The 26,276-nt window shown below is 34.4% G+C and overlaps 1 protein-coding gene across 1 annotated transcript in view; it reads right to left on the reverse strand.

Annotated features, from left to right (window-relative positions):
* Positions 1–24,766, reverse strand: part of LOC136035579 (uncharacterized) — a 52,259-nt gene extending 27,493 nt beyond the window's left edge. The window contains exons 1-2 of the mRNA XM_065717453.1: positions 24,640–24,766; positions 6,193–6,293 (exon numbers count right to left, since the gene is read on the reverse strand). Coding sequence (XP_065573525.1) covers positions 6,193–6,283 — 91 coding nt within the window. The 5' untranslated portion in view covers positions 6,284–6,293; positions 24,640–24,766. The remainder of the gene's footprint in view (positions 1–6,192; positions 6,294–24,639) is intronic.
* Positions 24,767–26,276: the final 1,510 nt, after the last annotated feature.

Consider the following 26,276-nt stretch of genomic DNA (forward strand, 5'->3'; position numbering starts at 1 on the left):
AGGGACCTGGAGCCCCCTCTCCTTCCACTACCCTAACTTATGCTACAATGTAGATCCTTTTACATTAAAAAAAAAAAAATCAATTTTATTTATGCTAGTGTGGTTATGTAGGAGCATTCATATGTGCGTGATAGAAAACCGGGCCTTTTCAAATAAATTGTCACGAATACTGGTGAATCTAAAGATATATTTACTTCTATGTTTTCAACGCTGTTGTGAATTTGAAAATGCTCTAGTTTCATTATTAATTGAGTACATGTGAAATTGTTTATCAAAGAGTGGAATGACATCTTTAATTTGGAAAGGTGCGACCCAAACTTTACAAATCCAAAACAGAAGTGACATAATCAAAACTAGAATCTAGAAACGTTTATTCTAGAAACGATTATTCCTAGAAAGCTAGAAACGTTTATTCCAGAAACTAGGGCGGAATACAAAATTTACAGAAACTCGATCCTGGTCTGTTAGAAAGTGAGTAAAAATGACAGTCGATAAAAAAAACAGTCAGTACATTCCAGGGCCCCTCCCCCAAGACATTTCGGACAGTGCCACATCGGAACAGACAGGCCTCTTTTGGTAAATATCAAGACCGTCATCATTTCTCATTTTTAGCAACTGTTTTTCGAGAACATAGGAAGTAATTTTACGAAAAAGGCTTAAATTTCTTGAGAGACAACATATATAGTTTCTTATTTAAGAATTTTATTTGCAATGAGTCAGATTGCAAATAAAAGAGTAAAAAAAAGCAAATAAAAATAACGAGTATTATAGTTCAAACCCTAAAACTCCTCCGCTTCCATCCATTCTTGCCTGATACTTAATTCACTGATATAATTGTGTTGCTTTTTCTGCTAACACTATTTTTTTGTTTTTTTTTTGTCTTTTTTGTTTTTTTAATCGTGATCAGTTGTCTGTAGGTCAATAACAGTACCAGAAAGCTTTATTTCTCTATCATTGGTACCCTGATACAGAAAATACGAGTTGGGTAATTAAATTACCCCCACCCTCACCCCAAGGCCACCATAAGAAAACAGGAAAACCGCTTATTTTTCATTTCGAATAGTATATTGATAGGAAGTTTATCAATTATATTTTGTCCCTGTGATAGTAGCAAGTCTATTTTGCCCCTTGGCCCAACATGAGGGTGGTGAATGTGGTCCACCCGTCTCGCGGTCATTTCAAAAAAGTAATCACCAAACTTCGCCATTTTTGACCATATAGCCAAGATTTTAAAAACTTTATCAAACGTCCTAACATTCGAACCAACTGTTCCATGAAGTTTTATTTTTTTGGGTGTATAAACATACTTTTTTTTGCTTTAAGCTCTTCAGTTTTAAATAAACCTCAGGACTTGGATAGAATGAAAGCTTGGCTTTTCATAGAAATACTAATTTTGACTAGAATTTTAAAAAATACCAGAAACCAGGGCGAATGAAATTGCTCCCACAACAAACACATCCATAAAAACATTTTACGTTTAACCGTCGCTGGTCGTGTGGTAAAATGCTCGTCTGCCATGCAGGCGGCTGGTGTTTGATCTCCACTCGGTACATTTAATAGTATACTAACACATACCGTACCGGTACAAAACCCATACCATATTTTCTTCTAACATTAATAGTATACTAGTATGCAGTCCGAGCGAACAGGTATCCCATAATTCCGAGCGCACATATATCCCAATGTGCTATTGGAATTGCTAGTCTCTCCTATAGGTCAATTGGATACAACAAATGCCCTATCTCAATCTGCTATTGGAGACATTTGGTCTATCGAGCATCTGGTATTACGTAATCATTTTCGGTTGATAAGGAAATTTCTGGAAAAATTATTATCTGAGTTTCATTTTCCAAGCATGTTATTAAATAATTGGAGTGAGTTTGAAGTGGCATGACGTCTAAATAAACGAAGTTCTGATGTGAATTCTGATATATAATTGGCGGAGAACATAGTACATAATTGGCGGAGAACAAAGCAAGTACTGATGTTAAGAATACAATTCTTACTTCATAATATTCAGAATCATCATAGTTAATACATTTTTCAAGCAGCCTCGCTATAGCTTACCCCCCTCCTAATGTGCAAATATATAGTCCAAATTATATATTTTTAATGCATTGTAGCTTGTTTTTATAGTTTCTGCTGCCCCACAGTTGATTCAATTTACAGGTACACAGGTTGAACTTGAAACAACTGAGATGCATTAGATGAAAATGTGTGTAATTACGGTTATAAAACCGAATGACACATTCTATGTGACAAGCTTAAATAGTTCGAAAAGGGATTTTTATATATTAATCAATATCCCCCTACCTTAAAGGGACCCATGCCCATGATATTGCTCTGTGTACATCCCAGTTAGGACAGAGTAATGGATATTAATTGTCTGCTGAATGGGAAGCGTATAGTCCACCACAGCCCCGTACATCTCTTCAAGACATATCTTAGTTTAGAAGAAATTGTTTCAATCGAAACGAATCTAGTTTGAGAAGTCTAAGAGCAAAGAGACAAGTTAACGCTTTTTATGCTTAGGAATGAGCAAATATTTAAACTTGAACTTAATTGAAAAAGGAATTTTCATAATCTAAAAAGAATTTTTAATTTAAATAACTTTTTATTAAAGAGCTACTTCACCAAATATAGTTATGTTTGTGTTTGTTGATTGTAATCTCTCTTATCGTTAATTGTTTATTTTCTCTTTTTATTATTTTTTTTTGTCTTACTCTGTCACTAGGGCTACAAACCCTTTTTGTTTTGTTGACGGGTCAGAAATAAATTGAATTGATATTGCTATGTGTACACCCCAGGTAGAACAGAGTAGCGGATATTAATTGTCTGCTGAACAGGGAGCGTATAGTCACGTCCACCAGCATCATATAGTGTATAGCCCTTTGATTTCTTTTTTATTTAAGAGCTACTTCACCAAATGTAGTTATGTTTGTTTGTTGATTGTAATCTATCTTTTCGTTGATTGTTTATTTTCTCTTTTTATTATTTTTTTGTCTTATTGTGTCACTAGGGCTACAAACCTTTTTTTGTTTTGTTGACAGGTCAGAAATGAATGGAACTGAATTGATATGGCTCTGTGTACACCCCAGGTAGGACAGAGTAACGGGTAGGTCCACCAGCATCATATAGTGTACAGCCCTTTGATTTCTTTTTTTATTAAAGAGCTACTTCACCAAATGTAGTTATGTTTGTTTGTTGATTGTAATCTATCTTTTCGTTGATTGTTTATTTCTCTTTTTATTATTTTTTTTTGTCTTATCTTACTCTGTCACTAGGGCTACAAACCCTTTTTGTTTTGTTGACGGGTCAGAAATAAATTGAATTGATATTGCTATGTGTACACCCCAGGTAGAACAGAGTAACGGATATTAATTGTCTGCTGAATAGGGAGCGTATAGTCACGTCCACCAGCATCATATAGTGTATAGCCCTTTGATTTCTTTTTTATTAAAGAGCTACTTCACCAAATGTAGTAATGTTTGTGTTTGTTGATTGTAATCTATCTTTTCGTTGATTGTTTATTTTCTCTTTTTATTATTTTTTTGTCTTATTGTGTCACTAGGGCTACAAACCTTTTTTTGTTTTGTTGACGGGTCAGAAATGAATTGAACTGAATTGATATGGCTCTGTGTACACCCCAGGTAGGACAGAGTAACGGATAGGTCCACCAGCATCATATAGTGTACAGCCCTTTGATTTCTTTTTTTATTAAAGAGCTACTTCACCAAATGTAGTTATGTTTGTTTGTTGATTGTAATCTATCTTTTCGTTGATTGTTTATTTTCTCTTTTTATTATTTTTTTGTCTTATTGTGTCACTAGGGCTACAAACCTTTTTTTGTTTTGTTGACGGGTCAGAAATGAATTGAACTGAATTGATATGGCTCTGTGTACACCCCAGGTAGGACAGAGTAACGGATAGGTCCACCAGCATCATATAGTGTACAGCCCTTTGATTTCTTTTTTTATTAAAGAGCTACTTCACCAAATGTAGTTATGTTTGTTTGTTGATTGTAATCTATCTTTTCGTTGATTGTTTATTTTCTCTTTTTATTAATTTTTTGTTTTATTGTGTCACTAAGGCTACAAACCCTCTTCTGTTTTGTTGACGGGTCAGAAATGAATTGAATTGATATTGCTCTGTGTAAACCCCAGGTAGAACAGAGTAACGGATATTAATTGTCTGCTGAATAGGGAGCGTATAGTCAGGTCCACCAGCATCATATAGTGTACAACCCTTTGATTTCTTTTTTATTAAAGAGCTACTTTGCTAACCTATTAAACTGAAGAAGCCCCATTTATGGATCTTCTCGATCTCACAAAAGAGTAATGATATCGTAAAATGTCAAGCCATACAATATATCATCAATCTCAGATCATCTGCTCCAAATCACATTTAATAATGCTCTTTTCACTGGCAGACTTTTAAATCACAATATTTTCGGGATTGCATTAGTGGTGAATGAAACAGCGAATTCCTTCAGGTCAAAGTTAATTAGCTTCAGAAGATATGATTAGTAGGTATTCAAAGATTTTAGGTCAGTAATGTTTAGGAAATGAAAGTATGTTTTCTCTATTCTTAATGGCTTATGAAATTTGATTAGTGCTTTTTATGTGAAATAGTTTACCATCTTAAAACATAAGTGAAAGCATATCCTCCTGTAACTTGCCTTAAGTTAAATTAGAAAAAAAAGGTTTCTAAATTGGTATTTTGGTATATGGAAGAATAGATAAGAGTCAGAATAACAGATACTCAAGTAAAACAGACAATTAAATGAAAGTAGTTAAAAAACGGTACATGTCAATTTTACAGAAAACACCCAAGAAGTGAAGTTAGGTTAATCCTAATGAAATATACCGAAATAGGATGAAAATACAATGCTTTAGTAACAAAATTATCGGAACTACAGAGAAAATTATGGAAAGCAGGACGACCAGACCGGATTATATTAAATATCTAACCTAACCAAAATACCAATTCTATATATTAAATACTTAATCAAATATACCTACAACGTAGTTTTTCTACTGAGCCTAATCTATTTGTCTCTGAATACAGACAGCTAAACCAGTTTTTGTCAGATCTTTCAGACAAAATTCTTGAGTGTGTTCCATATAATTAACAAGGTAAAAAAAAAAGTCAAGATAGTTTTTTTGTTAGCGAATAAATCAAAGTAAAGAACAGCACATATTAAAGAAAAACAGGTAACAGTACTGTATGAATTTGAATATGTGTTGTGTGAATAAAAAGTTCTGCAAATTGACCTCCTGTCAAGATTACGGCCCCTCACACTACAAAATATTTTGTTCGCATTGACATGAAAAAACCAATTTGAAAAACTTCCCATGCTCGTATCTTCACACTTTCACTACTTCAAAGGCTTGAAAGCCCTGATTAAAAAAATAACAAAAAATAGGCCTAACTTGAGTCAAGGCCGTATACATAGTGGTGGAGAGTGTGTCAAGGGGTTTGACTTCCCCCCAAGAAAAAAATGTCTGTCCGACTCGTAAAAACACAACAAAAATGCATATAAACAGACTTTTAAAGGTTTTTTTTCAGAAGCTCCCCCCCCCCAGAACAAAATCATGGATATGGCCCTGACTTGAGATCAATGCAAGGAAACTACATCGCCGAGGCATACAATCAAAGAGAAGCTCTAAGTCAAGATAGAAAAAAAGGAAGTTAAAATTGCGGCTCCTTCATCCTTCAAGGAACCTTGCGATTTTTGCAAGTAAGGATGAGACAGAGGTAGAAGCTCCAAAGCAAATTTATTGGGCTGTAGATTAATTTCAGTACTGGGCTAAGGCATTGGGCTGTACACCAATTTCAGAAGACTTTTTTCATCTAGCACAGCAATTTATCGAGTTAATGCTGCTTTACTAGTCTTGTAATAAAGAAATAGAACGAACATAGTAAATACTAATGTTGGGGGGGGGGCTCTAAACTCCACCTCCCTGCGAAAGTGTCTAATAAAAGTTTAGCGAAAAAAACCAAAATGCTTAAAACTGGCCAACTAGTTCTTTGATTATTAGCATCATCAAATACGATTTTTGAGTGGAGACAATCCTTACCCCCTGACCTTGCGTACAGATCTCTCAATTTTGTAGGCCATAAGAAAATAATAATAAAACAGTAGCCTACTATTAGCCTAGACAAAAGGGAACAAATATTCACAAAACTCACATGATTTTATTCGCATTTTCGGCATTCCCTCAGCAGAGTCTGTAAAAGTACTTACACCGAAGAGACATAGAAAAATAGAGAAATGGACCATTTCTTCCGACCTAAAAAAAGAATAATTACAATTACAAAAATAAGCCAGGACAGAATGTCTCAGACCAATAACAAATATTCAGTATAATCAAACTGTTCAATGTAATTAAGGGTAAGTAAAAAAACTCTTGTCAATAACCGAACCTATAAAAGCTGGAATTTCAAAACAACATATTTACATCAAAAGTTCTTTTTTTGCTGATTCTTTGTATTAAGTAATGAACAAACTTTCAAGCTTAAAATTACTCATTAAAACTCATTTGCATAATACTACTATTACCACTACTAACTACAGCACCGAGGCACATGAGGCCAACACAGCTGCGCCGGCTGATCTTCCACCTAATGCCATATCTAGGGGCTAGGGGGTTCGTACCCCTCCTGATATGTTCGTCCAACTAGTAAAAGCATAACTATAATGATATAAACACATTTTTGATGTGTTTTTTAATGTTAATTTTTGTAACCCCTACGAAAACAAAATCGTTTTGTACCCTCCCAACGAAAAAAAAACAATTTTTAGCCCCGCCCCCTATCCCAAAAAATCCAAGATACGGCCCTGCTTTCACCCACTATATTCAAAATTCCGCATATTAACCAGAGGTTGTTTAAGGGGGGAGGGTACTTGCCCTGGGCTCAAAAATTTTAGGGGCTCAAAATTTCAAATTAATAATTTACAGTTTTAATCGTTTTGCAAATTAATTTGTGTTAAAATAAAGTAGAGGACGCAGTTAATAAAAGAAAATAACTCATACAATAAACTAAAAAATAACTAAATTATAACAATTGAATAATGAAATAGCTAAACTGAAATAATAATAATAATAACTGAATAATTTAAATAATAAATTCAAAAATTATTGGTGATAAATCATCAATGAATTATTTAATTGAAAATAATTTTGTTAATAAATGACAATTTTATTATATTTTAGCCTGAAAGTTTGTGGGAGACAGGGCAAGAGAGTCCAGAACCGCCAATTCTGTTAATCTCTTCCATATAGCTCAAATGGCCTTAAGATTTGTCTGATTTTAGTGAAGGAAAAAAATCACCCCCTAAAAAGTGGTGCTATTAAGCGAATTTGAAGATAAGTGACTTTTCTGCAACAGGGCCAATCGCGACGGCCCAGATACTTGCAAGGTCCTAGAGAGAAGAGCAGAATGGGAGATCAAAAAACATTGCGTGACCACTAGCCCAATAGATTCGAATTTAAATTACGACAGAAAACTCAGCATGTTCAAGAACCCTAGAAAGAATGTTTCAGCCCTTTATCTGAAAAATAGACTATTAACATAAGTATTTTTATTTGTTTCTTTGTCAGCTTTGTCCGTTACTAAATAAAAAAAAGTTTTTTCAACTGAAAGTAAGGAGCAACATTAAAACTTAAAACGAACTGAAATTGTTGCGTATATGAGGGAGTTCACCCCCTCGTCAATACCTCCCTCTTTATGTTAAAGCTTGAATTTTGTTCCAATTCTTTAAGAATGACCCCTGAATCACAAAAGGTTTAATTAGAATAAATAACACTTTTGAAAGTACTAAAAAAGCTTTAGCGTAAAAAGTGAAGTATTGACGAGGGGGTGAGCCCCCTAATATACGCAATAATTTCTCTCCGCTTTTAGTTTTAATGTGGTTCCTTACTTTCAGTTGAAAAAATCTTCCTTTTTTATTTAATTTCAGATCGTTTTCTTAAATAGAGCTGGGAAATCCGGCGCACCCTTCATGGAAAATTCCCTTCCCACATGAAAAATTCCTCCATGAAAAGACCCTACCACGTAACCTTCTCTCCCTGACCCTCCTACCAGACAATCCCCTGAAAACGCATGTATGCTTCCCAAAAACTAATGCTATGTGTAAACAATGGGCAAAGTTCACAACTTTCAGCCCTCCCCCCGGGGACTGTGGGGGATTAAGGCATCCTTAAAGACATAGTTTTTACATTCTTGGACTATGCTGAACAAAATGGCTATCTAAAAAATTTTGTCTAGTCACTTTGGGAAAAAATGAGCGTTGGAGGGTGCCTGGCTGCCCTCCAATTTTTTAGTCACTCAAAAAGGGCACTAGAATTTTTAATCTCCGTTAAAATGAGCCGTCGTGGGATATTCTAGGACCACTGGGTCGATATGATCACCCCAGAGAAGAAAAAAAAACAATAAACAAACAAACAAATAACACGCATCCGTGATGTTTCTTCTGACAAAAAATACAAAATTCCACGTTTTTGAGGATAGGAGCTCAAAACCTCTACAGTAGGGTTCTCTAATACGCTGAATCTGATGGAGTGATTTGCTTAAGATTCTATTAAGACTTTTAGGAGACGTTCCCCCCTTTTCCGAAAATAAGGCAAATAATATCAGACTTGTAACTTTTGATGAGCAAGACTAAACTTGATAAACATTACATTTGAAATCAGCATAAAAATCCGAGTATTTTCATGTATCTATGGGTATCAAATTCCGTTTTTTATTGTTTCGGTTACTAATGATATTGAGCCGGGTCGTTCCCTACTTACAGTTCGTTACCACGAACTGTTCGACTTTATCCAAAAGGTGACCGTATTTTAGTGTTTATCGTAAAATTTTGCGATGAGCTCGTTCAAAAGAAAATCCGGAGTTTTAGGAAATTTCTTTTTAAGTAAGAAAAGAGAGAGCAATAGCAAAGTGAAATTTTCTATCTCAAAACACCATCTTATTCCTAACAGTGAGAAAGAACCAAAATGCTATTGTACGAAAGTTTTGAGACAACCAGTCAGTTTAAAACTTTCGAAAATTTAAAAAATGAAACCTCCGAATCTGTAGGGATATACAGTGAAGGAGTGGCAGATTCCATGTCTAAACATAAATAATACTAATGTGGAACAAGGAATTCATGCCAACGATTAGTATTATCTAATTATTAATTTTTTTTGTCAGTGTCCTTTTAAATTAATCAACAAATGCCCAAGCTGTTTAAGCGACCTTGTCTTTAAGCTGTGTAGCCTAAAGTTGTGTGTTTCTCAGTTCTTCGCAACTTCACGCTCAGATTAAAACCACCCAAGAACTGCTGCTTATGCCAAATTGGTAAACTTTAATCTGAGCACTCCATTTTTCGTCGTTTTACAACTCTCTCTTTACAGTCCACGAATTTGTTTTCAAATTGCCGCTTTCCAGTAGCAAAACTATATTGTGCCTCAATGAAATAGTATTTTTTGCTACTTCGTGGAATAGAACTACAATCATAGTCCAGTTTGGGCAAACATTTTACCAATCCAAAATCATAGAATAAAAATTTGTCGTTCAATCTCACAGATTGGAAATACTTAAAGACGCCGGTTCAGACAATGTACAACAAACGTATTCTTTTTCTTAACGTGTCGGCTGTAAGAGGGACAGGAGTGTATTCTTGAGGGGTCTATTACTCACTTTGGTGCTTCAAGCATACATATTCATGTCCACGGACCCACCCCCTGCCTCCGTTAGATAGGTTGAAAATGATTGCGTGATTATAGTGTGCGTTTAACCCATTCCCCTTTTAATTGAAACCTTTTAACTCTACTCCTATAACTCAGCCCTCGTTCAACTCAATCTCCTATAACTCAAATTCCGTGAAACTGAACCTCCATTCAACTCAACCTCATGCAATTCAAAGCCCATTCTATTCAACCTCGAGCAACTTAACCACTAACTTCCGTTTCTGCGTGTAAATAGTCACTTGTTAGTTCCAATCTTTTTGTTCACTCAAAAAGGACACTAGAACTCTTAATTTCCGTTTGAATGAGTCCTCTCAAGGTTTTATAGGAGAATGTTTCGATACGATCACCCCTGGGGAAAAAACCTGCTTCCGTGACCTATCTTCTGGAAAAACAAACACAATTCCACACCTCTACAGCAGAGTTTTCTACTGTGATGAATCTGATGGTGTGATTTCCATTAGGATCCTTTGACTTTTCCGGGATGTTCCCCCCTTTTTGAATACCATGCAATTTTTTTTCTACCTCGTAGCTTTTGATGGGTAATATTAAACTTAATGAATTTTATATATTTAAAATCAGCTAAAAATGTATTAACTGTTATCTAAAATTCCTTTCTACAAATTTGTTTGTTGCCACGGATTCTTTAATAAAAATTGCACGCCTTTCCAAAATGACACAACTTGCAAAGGCAACACTTTCAAGAAGATGAAAAAGTTTTGTTGGGTGTTCTAATGTTGGCCTAAACATGGGCATTGCTTGGATTAAGTTAGAAATCATAGTACGTTACTACGACTTAGTTTTAAAAACTAAATTGGCTAAAGTAAAAGCAAAATCAGACAACACACAGATAAAATAGGTCTATAGAGTATATTCTTATAAAAAGCATATAATGGACAATGACCATACTTGATATTTACATAGAATCAATGCCCTAAAATAGTTGAAACTTTGTCCGTTTTCCAATTCTTTCTTCACATATTCCAAAACAGTTAATTTATATAGGGAACACGGGATTTTGTTTAGAAAAGGATATGGGGGTATAAGTTTAAAAAAAAGGTAGGGAATGAAAAACATAAGAAATTGCACTAAATGGTGATACTCTGGCGATACATTCAGCGGGCCAAGGCTTAGTACCCCCCCCCCTATGCAAGTGCAAGTCTCGACAAAGTTTACAGGGCTTGATCGACTTCAATGCTGAACTCTTTAGATGTGTACACCCATGAAACTAAAATTGAACATCTATATTCATTCTATGGACAATGCTCAACTCAAAAGTTTAACAAATAACAAAGTTAAAAGTATGCCTTCTTTAGGCAAAATTTCAGAAAACCTTAGGTGGAACCTGTTCCAAGTGTGGCGACAAATTACACAAAGCTTTGTGGAAACTCTGCCAAGCGTGGTGGGGCTCTGTTGCAAACATGGTGGCCGCTGCAAGAAGTGCATCAGGTGGCGGAAAGTGGGCACCTCTTTGCCTCCTGCACCTCAGGCACGTTTAAAAAACTTCAGCAATATACGTATGAAGGAGCCTAGACATTAGCTGCGCAAGTGCGCATTGCCCTAATTATGTGAGAGATCTTCATAAAAAGACATGTCATATTTTCTTCCTATTTACCGAGCGCTTTAGTCATCATTTAAACAATCGGACAAAGTAATGTTTAAACAGTCGGTGTTGCATGAATATATTGAATAGTTTTATTACTTTCACCAGGCAGATCAACTGTTGCGTAAAATCATGGCAATTTTACACTAATTTATCTAATTGTGCACTTTACTCTACAGTTAGATAATGGTATCATTTAAGCCAGGCTGGCAGCTTTATTCTGGTCAAAAGAGCTTAATCAATAGATTTACAGAATTGTACGTGTAGTAAAGATCTGGCATTTTATAAACAAAAGAGGTTTTAGAGTTTTGAAATAATCTGTATTCGTTCTTAGTGTTCTTCTTTCAGGAGAACAGAAACAGAAGCGTCAATTGGGAGAGGCCAGGAGAGGCTTGCGTTTGTATACTTTTGTACCCCTAGATCTTGGAAAACGTCTTTAGGAGTTTTTTAATTAAAAAGTGCATTTTTGGTGCAAATTTGAAAAAATATACAAATTTGCCCTCCCCTAGATTTTAAAAGATACATTGTGTCCTTCCCCCTTGATTTCTATGAATTAACGCCACTGAACGGAAGTTAAGCAAACAGCGTAATCCAGTCGAACATCTTCTACCTTCGAATCCTCTATATTCGAACTATCCGATATGGTATTCGTGTTCCAAAGCAAGATATCGGAATCAAAGTGCTAATGGAAAATAGCAAGACCAGTCTTTACGTGATAAACGGTATCCTGGTATATATATAAATATATATATATATATATATATATATATATATATATATATATATATATATATATATATATATATATAAATATATATATATATATATATATATATATATATATATATATATATATATATATATATATATATATATATATATATAAAAATAAGTTGTCTGTGTGTGGATCTGTGGATCTGTGGATCAGGTGACGTCATGTTTGTCCGCATATGACGTCTGAATTATTTCACACTAATACAAAATAAGAAAAAAAACTAAAAAAGGTAAAAACTACAAAAAAAAACTAAAAAGAAAAAAAAACTAAAAAAGCTAAAAAACTAAAAAAAACTAAAAAAAGGTAAAAAACTAAAAACTAAAAAAAAACTGAAAAAACTAAAAAAAGGCAAAAACTACAAAAAAAACTAAAAACTAATAAAAAAACTAAAAAATCTAAAAAACTAAAAAAACTAAAAAAACTAAAAAAAGGTAAAAAACTAAAAAAAACTAAAAACTAAAAAAAGAAAAAAACTAAAAAAAGGAAAAGACTGAAAAATAAAAGAGAAAAAGAAAACTAAAAAAATATGAATAAAAATACAAAAAAATAAAAAAGATAAAAACTACAAAAAAACTAAAAAGAAAAAACGAAAAAAAACTAAAAAAGCTAAAAAAATAAAAGAAGCAAAAATCTAAAGAAGGTAAAAACTACAAAAAAAAAGAAAACAAAATAAAAAAATCTAAAAAAGCTTAAAAACTAAAAAAAAACTAAAAAAAGATAAAAAACTTAAAAAAAACTAAAAAAAGGAAAAAACCATAAAATAAACTAAAAACTAATAAAAAAAAAAATAAAAAAAGCTAAAAAACTAAAAAAACTAAAAAAAACTAAAAAAGGTAAAAACTAAAAGAACTAAAAAAGAAAAAAAAACTAAAAAAAGGAAAAAACTGAAAAATAAAGGAGAAAAAGAAAACTAAAAAAATATAAATAAAAATAAAAAAACTAAAAAGATAAAAACTTCAAAAAAAAACTAAAAAGAAAAAAGAAAAAAACTAAAAAACCTAAAAAAAGATAAAAACCAATAAAAAAAAACTAAAAACAAAAAAAGGGAAAAAATTAAAAATTTATTTCATCATAAGTTTTCAACTGACGAAATTACAGACCGGGACATCGGGACACAAATGACGACCGGGACACCGGCACATAGGGAATATGAATGACGACACTCAAAGAGAAAGCGACCGGGACAAAAGGAATGTTCGATTAGCAATCAACAAAGCACCGGGACACAAATGACGACCGGGACACAGGGAGTATAAATGACGACCAGGATATAAGTAAAAAAAACTAAAAAAACTAAAAAAAAAGGTAAAAACTACAAAAAAACTAAAAAGAAAAAAAAATAAAAACTAATAAAAAAACTAAAAAATCTAAAAATCTAAATAAACTAAAAAAGAAAAAAAATAAAAAAGGAAAAAAATAAAGGAGAAAAACAAAACTAAAAAACGAATGTATATACAGACCGGGACACCGGGATACAAATGACGACCGGGACACAGGGAATATAAATGACGACCGGGACACAGGGACACAACTACAACGGGGACGCCGGGGGGCACAGGGGGATATAAATGACGACCGAGACACCGGGACACATGGAATATAAATGACGCCCGGGACACTCAAAGAGAAATCACAGACTGGGACACCGGGACACAAATGACGACCGGGACACAGGGACAAAACTACAAAGAGGATGACGGGGGGCACAAGGGGATATATAAATGACGATGGCGACACAGGGAATGGTAGATTAGCAATCACCATCAACAAAGCTCAAGGGCAATCATTAGAATCATGAGGTATAGATCTGAATACGGATTGTTTTCCCATGGACCATTATATGTTGCATTTTCAAGAGTCGGTAAACAATCTATTTATATGCACAGACAATGGGACAGCAAAGAATGTTGTATATTCGCAAGTTTTACGTAGTTAAAAACATATATATATATATATATATATATATATATATATATATATCTATATTCACAGGTGGGACATAGGGACACAACTACAATGGCGCGTAACTAATATGGCACGTAACGACTTACGCGCGCGGGGGGGCTTGGGGGGGGGCGCGAAGCGCCCCCACCAACTAGGTGTTGGGGTGGCGCGAAGCCAATAAACATTCTTTCGTTTGGGTGCTATAAGATATGTCTATTTTTATGGCTGTATATTATATTCTTCCCTAAGATTATTATGAAAATCTTTTTGGGGAATTTCAAAATATAGTCAGAAACCCCTCAAAAATGAAGATGGTGTCATTGGAATTACAATGTCTGAAAGCTCCATAGAGGAAAGTTATATTTATCAACCTTGAACAACAAACCAAATTACTATTTTGCATGAGCAGGGCTGATATTTCTCTTTTTTTCCAGAGGTGATCTCATCAAAACACTGGTCGTAGAATGTCCGTAGAGGGCTTATTTGATTGACAATCACAATATCAACTGGCTTTGTAAGTGGTGTTTCTGCTATTTTGTGCCACTAAACATCAAGATAAAAATTTATGTTGACTTCTTCAGCTGTATCTCCTAGTTTTGACAAATCTCCTAGTCTCCTAGTCTTTATCTCTATCTCCTAGTCTTTTTGCGAGATTTATTGTAGGCTATATATCTAAAATACCTATAAGCAAATGAGCCTTAATTTTGAAAACAACGTTTTTCTGATGGAAGCAAAGAGAAAAGTTGAAATTAAAAAAAAAAGCAAAATTATTCCTTTGCAGTTTTCGCAACACATATTTGCAAAGCTAGGCTCACATGAACTAGCTCGCTATTTTTCCCTATATTAGTAGAACCCCAAAAGACTAGCGCTTCATCCTCCGTTAGGTTGATATACGTAAATACTGATATACTGATTATACTGATATACTGATACTAATATACTGACAATACTGATATATGGATATACTGAAATTTATTGACTTCATGGCTGGTGAAAAACTACTCAGATCCTTCTTCTGCTTCTAATCTTTTTTTTCGACAATTGTGTGTTTTCAGTAAAGCGCTAGTTCTTTTTAGAATTCAACGAATAAAGGAAAAATCACTAGTCAACTTATTTGAACCAGTTTTGATGTTATAGTCTGTATAAACTGCGACTAATTTTTTTTTTTTAATTTAATCGTTTTAAATTTTGACAAGGCTCTTTGCTTCTATCAGAAAAATCAATTGTTTTCAATTAATACCAAATTAATAAATTCTGTTTTGTCTCAAGCGAATATTCGATACGAGGACTATCACAAATTAGGTCTTAGTCTGATGAGGGCAATTGTGCGGCTAGTATCGCCTCCTTTTTTGAGGCAGTAATAGCGAACGTAAGATGTTATTTTGAAAGAAAATGTTGAAGGAGGGCCCAGATATGAAAAAGAAATGAGGAACTATATGAATAATACACAAAATTGTAGGAGCACCGTGTAGACTTGAAGGACTTGGCTCGCACCCTAAGCAGCCTCCTATATTCCTGTTTTGAAGTGAGACTTTACCATAGTTTATAAAATATACAAAATTATAACCTTATTTTACAATTAACAAGTCGTATAATAAGCATTTAGGCATTTCTTCAAGTTCTAAGGTGAATTGAAGATTAAAATCTAAAACGCTAAAATTTGTCAGTAAAATATTGAAATAGGTGTCTGTGACGACACTCCACGGTCCCAACAGAAATAACATCATCCACAAGCTAACCCCAAAAACGGTACTTCGAAGAAAAAGTGTTCAAACCAGAGGTTTCGATAAAATCCAAGTAAAAGTGCCAAAAAATGGCAAAGTGAAATTCTAGCACTCATTATAGGCCCAAAGAGTATGGGTAACTTATTAGAAAGGAAAATGGCATTAGTATCAATAAAAGAAGAAAAGAAAATCAACCCCGTCAATCGATTGGTAGCACTTGGCATTTTTTCGAGCTATTTTTTCGTTTTCTCTCCGGAATTTGGGTCAGAAACTTAGTACTGTCCTGGGTACTTACGTTTATACCGACCACACTCAAGAATTGAAGTTAGGTTAATCATAATGAAATATACCAAATCTGATGAAAATATATTACTTTAGAAACAAAATTATGGAAACTACACCGAAAATTATGGAAAGCAGGCCGCCCAGGGCGCACTATATTAAATACCTAATCCAACCAACTCTATATATATTAATTATTTATATTTCCAAGCGGACACAGAGACACCGATTTTAAACAGATCAAGAACAACAGTGTGGTCGGTATAACAACCCCTTCCCTTATTTTACCAATTACACTAATTAAATTTATTATTATTATTATTACACTGAAATATGACACTTGTAGCTAAACGCTAGATGGTGTTTATATTTTTTTTTGTCGACACTAGCGTCCATTCCCACCCTCATAAGTTACCTATAACTCTTTGGATAGACCCATAGTTTGAGTCTACCTTAAGGCCAATCATCTTTTTTGTTTCCGCTCAATTTTTGAAACAAATCCTAAGAATCTTAATAACGCCACTGCTAGTAATCTATTCGATAGAAAACCCGTTTATGAGACTGTTGACAAAATGCATGTTTCTGTTGCATGTTTTTACGTAAAGTTTAATCCAGTGGGAGAAAAAAAAGATGTTTATTTAGTAAAAGCACGTTAGATTCTACGAAGAACAGGTTATGCAAGAGAAATGTAAAAGAAAATATACCCACTGCTGAGCTAAAAATAGTGTTTTCTTTTGTACATCAAATTAAAGAGTAATCCTATATTTTTATAGGACAAATGTGTTTGGCTATTTTGGTTATTGGCTAAACCATTTGGCTATTTTGGCTCCTGTTTGGTTATTTTCGTCGCTCCTTCATGAATATTTTAAACTTGTGGTCAACTTGTCACTGTTGTATTTACTTTGCAGCACACATGGCAGTCAATAAAATATCTGAAGACAGTAAATTATCCATGAAACAGTCGTACGAACGGAAATGCAATAAAGTTTATCATGCGGAAAACAACTTACCAATCTTACACGCTATTTTAAAAATTGAGAATTAGTTTTCAGCGCATGAAAAGGAGTTTTGTAATTCAACTTTGTTCGCCAACATTTTAGCATAAGAAGGCGTATTTACTTTTTTATAAGGAAAGTGTAAATTTTGACACACATTTTGCAGAAGTATTACAAATTATGTCATCACTATGATTTTAGTTGGAGCCTGATCTACAATACTGGGCTTCTAAGCACAGGCGGATGAATCCAAGGGGATATAAGAAAGGATCTCTGGATTTCCGCATTTCTTAGTTAAAAGGCCGTATCCAGGTATTGGAGTTAGGGTTTAACCATCACCCCTGAGATTTTCGCCCGACTCGTAAAAATAAGAACATATAAGCAAATTTCTTACCTCCCCCCTGAAAAATCCTGGATACGGCCCTAAGTGTGACCTAATACCGTACTTATAATTGTGATCAAAACCAATAAAAAGAACATCTCCTGTTTTTTTTTCTTCGGGAAAATGATAAATATTCGCCCGGTGGGGATTTATCCATTGACCAGATTTGCAAGGGCTTAATACATTCAATAGGAAGCCAGTTGTAATTCAGGAAAAATGTTTCAGTCCCTCTAGCCCAGACACAGTCTAATTAGTTTTATGCCATAGAACCAAGATTCTTAACTACACGCGGTGACTACGTTTTCATCATACGAATAAAACACTGTTCCCTTGAATTGTCTTTCTTCATTCTCATAGCAAATTATGAAAGAGTGAGATTATAGCCACATATTTCGACGGGGGTACAACTACTGGGGTAGGGGTGGTGGTGATTATACTCCACACGAAAAGCTAGAAATGGCATCATAGTACACTAGGATTGGATTCACCTGAAATTTCTTGGCCCAGGCTCTCCAAAAGGTCTTGAGGCCTATTCTGATTCGAGGTAAGCGTAATACTATACGATCACAATTATTGGCTTAAATCAAATCATAAAGAAAATAGGTGAAAAATGTCTCAGATCGTTTCTGCAGCCATATAACCCCAGGTCACCACATCCTGAATTATTTAGGAGAGGTTCTGCGGATGAAGGACTACAGATTTCCAAAGATCGTCTTTTTAAGCCAACTCTCTTGGGCCAAAAAAAGCGCAGGTCATCCCTGAATGGGGTGAGAAATTTTACGGAAGGATTTAAGGGAAGTCACAACATCTTAGGAGGGTGTGAAGAGAGAGGCTTTGAGTTGATTGAGATGGAGGAGGAGCTTGCGTATTTGTGTTGGCTTCAGGTGGCTTGGTGCTAATATGCATTGTTAGAAGTAGTAGTAGTAACCACCTGTGTGGTCTTGCTGGAGTGATCCCAGATCAGCTACGCATAAAAGGATTTTTTTGTTAATTATCTTGCAATGTTGTCGCTGAAAAACTGTTGTCAATTGTATCCATGTGCTGTGGGAGGGATTGAAACCGGAGATGTCACTCTATCACATACTTGTATAAGACTTAACGCATTTTTTACGAATTTATTTAGGAAATTGTAGGCGTTTCTATTTGGTCAAAAACAAAGCCTACAGCCTGCAAAATGAAACAATTCTGTAGGGCCAAGGATTGCACTACATTTGAACTGAGTTATAAATTCAACTTGGTCTTTTATCCCCTTTGTTCCACTTTTCATTCCTATCTTCTTTTCGTTGTGTTGATTCAAACCGAGACTCAAACGTCGAAGAGGAAACAGTTGGATAACTTATACTGTCTTTTCCTAATTTGTTGCCTAACTGGACGATTTGAGGGATTAATTGTGACGATTAATCTGGACGATTTGAGGGATTAACCTGACCTTAGTATAGATAAAGCAACACGTGCTCCCCCTACCCCTCCTGCCAACCTGAACTAATGGAAGAAACTTGACTAACTACAAAAAGATTTATTTTTTCCCCTGTAATTTTTTCCAAGCTCGTACCCCCTGCCCTGACAGAAAAAAACTGGTAGCCTACAGGATCTCGTAGCGAAATATTATAGAACTCTCACATACATTTGTATTTTATAACTTGAATGCAAATGAAGCCTTGAAAAAGGATTAGAGTTACTTGGGTAATTTTCTCTATTCTAACGATATAAGTGATTATTGTCGCATATAACTTAGTTCTAAATAGAATCTATTCTAAACAGAATAGCTTATAAATAGAAGCTTCAGAGCTAATGGGAAAAGTATAAAATAATGAATGATAAAATAATAATGATAAATGATAAAATAATAAATATTTCTAAAGTATAAAATAAATAAATGAAAATAAGGAAATGACGGATAAAATCAGCGTTTTGCCTGTTATTTCAATATTTTGAAGACCAAGTGTCGAAGAAATTACTTGCCTATTGGATAAGGATGTTTACCTGTGGTTATGTTTAGCCTACTTATAATGCAGGTATACCATAGACGATAGGTAACCTGTCGGACTGTCAATTTGACTCGAAACAGTAATACTCCATATCACTTATATATGCTATTCAGAAAACCGCATTTACTATTGTTTCCACATTTCGGATGTTCATCATATAATTGGCCTGTTTTGTTACTCAGACATATTTGCCACCCTCATTCTCATCAAAAGAAATTTCTCACATACAGATGTCCGGTCTTGTCCATGAAACATGTAGTTATTTTAATTTTTAAATCCTTTATACCATCACGTCAACCGGTGTAAAACAGTATTCTTGATCTTGGAATTTCCACTTCTTGGAAAATATTTGTTAGGTAGATAAAACTCTCAGAAACACAAGTAGGGCCTAGACTATGCCCCGGGAAAGTTTTTCCAAGCACATAACCTTTGTGTTATTTTCAGGGTTTATAAGATTGCGTACAAGACATATTAATACCTATAAAACTTGAACATAAAAACTTTAATAAAATGAACTTTCACTACAGTTTTGGATTATTAGTCTTTCTTCTTTGGCTTTTGGTTTGAGAAACAATTATTTCGACCTAAGCCTTTTAAGCCATATCAGGTTTCGTTTTTCAAACTTAAGGAAAACTTCCATAAATAGTTAAAACCGAATAAATCAGGATTTAGTAAAGCGTTTAAATCTCGCAATGCTTTCCTTGTGCCTCATTTGAGCTGCAGATTTATAAACTATACTTAACTGCACAAATTTGGAAGGGTATTATGGCATAATCTTCAAATGACCCTTCCGATCAGGCACGTACGCAGGAATTTTTTCGGGGGGGGGGCAAAACCTTCGAAACGGCAGATATAAAGTAGCACTTTTTTATTTAGTAATTCAAAAAGCACGTATATCGGAAAATACAGATTAACTTTAATCTGTAGCATTGTAGCGGATGGGGGAAGAAGACTGAAGCCTCAAAAGTACGTTTTAGGCTCAGGTTATGTTCATAGCGACTTAGAACCAGTGATTAATCTATTATATCCCACTGAAAGGGAAATTTTAGGGTTAACAGTACAATATGGGTGCTGTGGGGGGGGGCGTAGTTCTTCAATGGCCAAAACGTAGATTTTAATGAAAAATGATAGTTTCCGCAATTTGATCCATTAAAAGCTGTACTTTATCCAGAAAAGGGGAGATAAACCTCTAATATCAAGGATAATTCTATTTTGCTGTGGAAAGCAAACTCTCTTTACAAAAAAAAAAAAATAATAGTACAATTGCTAATTACTTCAAAGAGGGTAAAAAGAGGGACAGAGAATGGGTTAGTAGCTGGGCAGTGACTAAATTGCATGTTGTAAAAAAAAAAAAAAAAAGGCTTCACACCTGTATCTAGATTGTTAATAAATGTCCTACTTTTGCCCGAAATCCCAAGAAACTATGGAGAAAATAAACATTTCACAAAATTTCGGGGGGAGGGCTGAAGCCTCCCCCCCCCTGCGTACGAGCCAGCTTACGAGCCGAGCCGCGTACCGAGCTGCGTACGAGCCGATATATAACTTAGATTCTGGATTCATTCCTGAGAATATCACCCACCTAAATTAACAACTTTCCAAGATAGCATAGGATCATGGAAGGTTAGAAAGCACCTCTAATTCAAAGACAAGCTTAAATAAATGTACACAGCACCCTGTATGACCCAATGGAGCTTAATATTAAGTTTACGTTCTGATAATAACAGATTTTCCGTATTCACTTTCACATTAACAGAAACTATTTCCGCAAAAACCTAATAAAACAAAATTTTCAATATCTAATTTAAAAACACGAGATTTTGAATTTAGGTCCGATCGCACACGACCCGCTCAAGTCTTAATGTAGGAAATTGAAGTATGTGACATACAAGAAATGACATAGCCTACTTACTGGAATTCGAGAAGAAGAACAGCAAACTGAACTGGCCTATGCAGTTTCCAGAATTACGGGGGGAGGGAATATTTAAAAAAAAACTTTTTTCTTGCATCATCATTAAATAAAAATCAGAAAAGCGCCCCTCTACATGTATAAAAAAACAAGACTATTCAGTGAAAGTAATTGAAAATCCAACAGCAGGCCTAGAAAATTGAACAACGATAGTAAGGATAATCCAATGAAAGAATTGAAAATATAACAAACAAGATGTAAATTCAATAAGGATCTTAAAACGCAACATGGCGTTTGTCAACAAATTGAAAATTCCATAGTATGTGAGAACATTCAACTACTTTATTATTCAACAAGTTGAAAATTCAATTCAGGTATGGGAATCCAACATTTTTGTTTCTCAACAAATTGGATATTCAATAATGATTATGGAGTTCCAAAATGGTCTCTAGTATTTAGTTTCAGCTGTTGGAATTCGAATTTTGTTGTTGATAAACATTAAAAACAATTTTTGTTGAATCTCAAGCTATTTTTTTTAACACAAACACTTAAACAAACGGAAAAACACAAGGGAAATTGGGGTATAATTTGGGGTATATATTTAAACAATTAGGATGGTTGGGGATAAAGTATACTGAAAACACCTTCAAAATATGTTCAATATTTCAATTTTTCTGAATATTCTGAAATAAGAATTATTTTCTAATATATTTCCTTCTCAATAGCCCTAGTTGTAGGCTAATTCTCATTTTCTTTAATTGGCGGCATTGGGCCTATAATTTTGATACCGAAGCCTCACCTTTTTTTTTCATTGTTTGACGCGCTTATTGTTTTGGAAACGGGAGGAACTGTCAACTGCAAGTATCCCCAGAAAAGACTTTTGGGCGCTTGGAAAAACAAACAGCTCTTCTTTTCAGATAAACTTGTTACTAAATTTCATATGTTGCTCATGTATGTGCACAGGGTTAGTTGCAAGATTCCTCCCAAGGTCCGGCAGAAACACTCTTCAATAAAAGATTTGAAATTCCTAAACTAAAGTTCCAGTGGTTGCCCTCCACAGAAAGAAACACTATAAAAGTCTGAAAACTACTTTAAAAATTCCAACTACTTACTTAAATTTTTCCTAAAAGCTTTTCACTTTGCTCTATGAAACCCCTCTCCCACCCCCTAATGGTCATTTACAGGCCTAGAGCCCAAATTAAATGCTCAATAAATTTTAGTAATGAAATAAATTAGATTAGAAATACGGTACTTGTGTATTATACGCCACTTAAGTGCTTCATTTATTTAAAACTGTTTCTTTGACGCCCAATCATAGGACATTATCACGAGATACGATGAAAATATAATAATTTAGAAACAAATTTGGGTATTATTTGCACATCAGGAAGAAAGGGGGTAAAGAATAGCGGGTATGCATACAAAATGTGTTAGGTATAATTATTCTTCATATTATAAAGTAAGAATTGTTTTCTAACTTCAAACCGTAAAGTACTCCCCCCCCCCTAATGTACAAATATATTGCCCAAATCATATATTTCCTACCTATTCTGTCACTTGTCTTTGTCTTGTCTCGCGCTAAGCTGAAAGAAAGAAACGAAGAGACTGGTTCTACATTGCATCAATGGATGAAGAAGTTAACATAGGTGCTATAACAGAACAGTACCAAGGGATCTTATGTAAACAACGTAAACAATGGGTAACTTGTATAACTTCGAGCAAATTTACAGTGAAAAAATTAAGGGAAATACCCAAAACTTAAAATAGCGTGACAAACCACTATTATTATTTTTTGCTTGTTTATATTTAGCAAGGACCCTTTTAAACAAAGAGCAAAATATTACTCTTTGAGATATTAATTATGATAATATAAGATAATCAAAATTAATACAAATTATGGAGTTGAAATTACTCATTATTTCAGTTCCCTGGCACTATGCGCAATTTAACCTCAGAACCACCTGTTGGCAGTAACGAGCACATCCACCATATTAGTATCAGAGTATCTAAATTTATTATTTTAAAAGGTTCTGTTGATTCAAAAAAGTTTAATTTGCTACTTAATAGCTTCACGTTGTCCTGTTGGTTCAATGCTTCACTTATGGGCTTGAACTTGATCTGAAAATCTCGTATTCGAAGTCACGTTTGCAAATCTGATGATCAAGCAGGTTTAATCATTGGTTTGGAATGCGTTTACGGATGCATTACGGATACAAGCTGAAAGAAAGTAGCGAAGAAACCGGTTTGTTCTCGAGTTTTACAGAGCGTAAACTTGAGTGGCGTATAATACACAAGATCCAGAAATAGATATATCTTAACAATCAGAATTTCATCCTGAATTAAAATATAACATTCATTCGCACCAATAATGTACTTTATTCCTCCCACCTCCCTACCCTAACGGTGAAATACATAGCCTGAATTTTATATAGGCTTACGCACAGAATTTCCAAACATACTTTCCATTCCATATGGAAATGAATTCCATATGAAACTCCATTAAATATGGAATGAATTCCATATGAGGAAATTCCATATTCCATATGAATTTCCATTCCATACGTCATTCTTTTCTTCAAATGGATTTAACTGTTTATCAAAACATGGGAAAATTTAGCGCATACCCTATATACAATAAATTCAAGCTATTTCAATTCAGATAATTAAGTTCTTTTCAGTGAAAATGAATTTTATATTTGGATTCAGGATGAAATTCTGATTCAAAAGGAATGTCTATTTCTTAGCTATCACTCAAAACACTTAAGAATTTTGATCTATAAAAACCGGTTTCATTGCCACAAAGACATTCAACAGAGTGCATTGGATTTGCATAATTTGGGCTATATGTTTGCACACTAGGGGGAAGGGGTAAAGTAATTGGACAGCATGAAGTTAGAAAACATGTTTTACTTCATAATATGCAGAATAATTGTAGCTAACACATTTTGCATGCAAGCATTTTACAGCAGTCGTAGGATGAAATTCTGATTCTAAAGGAATGTCTATTTCTTAGCTATCTCGATGTCAAGTTAACCGGAAAATTTACCGAATATACAATGTGGCCTGTCGTTTTTACCATTAGCAGGAGATGGGAAAGCAAAGTGAGAAGCTTTTAGGAATGATCAAAGTAAGTATTTTATAGTGTCTTAAAAGTGGTTTTTGGTATTTACTCCTGCTGGGGCCAATCCCTAAACTAGTACGATTTCAATTTCTAGCCTACTTTTCGAGCCCCCTCCCTCTCGGAAAAAAATCCTCCGGGTTATGAGCCCTTCCTGCTACGCACAGTCTGATTAGAAAATATCCACTTACTCAAAGAAAATATTTTCTGATATTTTTTTACTCCTCTTCAAGTCATAGATGAAGAAACTGACTTAACACACAAAACCGAACTGATTATTCTATAACGATGTAGAGAGTAAAAGTACCAAGATTCTGACGAAGACAGGTTTTCAGCATTCAAAAAGACGACAAGTGAAAATTAAATCTACCCGATAACTAGGCCAATGTTAAAGGTTGACCCATTACGCTAGGGTTATTGACGGGAACTGTATTGGAGCTGGGATGATATATAAAGATAGTTATTACACTGACAAAGGATGCTAATATGATTTAATGTTCCCGCTGTGAAATCTTATTGTGGGAAAAAGACATGAACCAATTTTAGCGGGTGTTTTCCAGGAAGACCTTCTTTAGAGAAACATGATTTTTTATTCTTTAATAAAAAGAAAACATCATGAGTAACACCTATTAATGCGTCACTTGATGCCCTGAATTGGCAACGTGGTGTTTGACATAGCTGCCGAAAATTAGATTCTCCTCCCATCTAAGTTCTGTTCTAGCGACTAGTATTACATTTAAATGACTGATATGAACTGCGATCCATTTAAGTCGTGGTACAATTTACCTTTCTCAAAAAGGTACCATCTTACTTAGAAGTCGGACATCCTTGAAAGGTGTCCAAATTGTGTCAATTGAGTCTGATAATGCGTTTCGTTGAAGGTATCCTGTATTTCACCAGTAGGGTAGGGAGGTAGGGGGGAGGGGGAACAGACACACATTCCATAAAATCAAACAGATCCCTATCAGGATGGTTTTCAGCCTGTGGAAGACCAAAAATTCAATTGTATCAGACAAATGAATCTATGTATGATATTGAATAAAAAAAAACACTTTTTTTTCAACTGAAAGTAAGGAGCGACATTAAAACTTAAAAGGAACATAAATTATTCCGTATTTGAAAGGGGTTGTCCCCTCCTCAACGTCCCGCTCTTTACACTAAATTTTTTTATTATTTTAAAAAGTAGAGTTGTGAGAAAGAGTCAAACTTTAGCGTGAAAAGCGGGGCGTTGAGGAGGGGACGGCCCCTTTCGTATGTGGAATAATTTCTGTTCGTCTTAAGTTTTGATATCGCTCCTTACTTTCAGTTGAAAAAAACTTGTTTTTTTTATTTAATTTCTGAACGTTTTTGAATTAATGCAGGTTTTTATTTTGGCTCACCGTACATGACCGGTGAGTGTATATATACTGGTCATATATACCGGTCACCGTATATTAGTTGTACTTTTTTTGCTATATGGCTTTCTAAAAATTTTGATCGGAAGAAATGAGAAAAACGGAGGAGGGGCCATGTTGCCCTCCAATTGTTAGGTTACTTAAAAAGCCCACTAGAAATTTTAATTTTATTTCTGAACGTTTTTATTAGTAATAAATATGTGTATCTTACGAATTAACTTACGTCACGAACTTCTATGTTCGTATATTTTTATTAAGTATATGAGGGAGCTCGCCCCCTCATCAATACCTCGCTCTTTACGCTAAATTTGGATTTTGTTCCAATTCTTTGTATGAATGATCCCTGAATAACAAAGGCCGTTTAATTAGAATAAATCGCTCGTTTGAAATTAGTAAGATGCTTTAGCGCAAAGAATGAGGTATTGAAGAGGGGA

This window comes from Artemia franciscana, chromosome 14 (genome assembly GCF_032884065.1).
Source record: "Artemia franciscana chromosome 14, ASM3288406v1, whole genome shotgun sequence".
Classification (NCBI taxonomy): Eukaryota; Metazoa; Arthropoda; class Branchiopoda; order Anostraca; family Artemiidae; genus Artemia; species Artemia franciscana.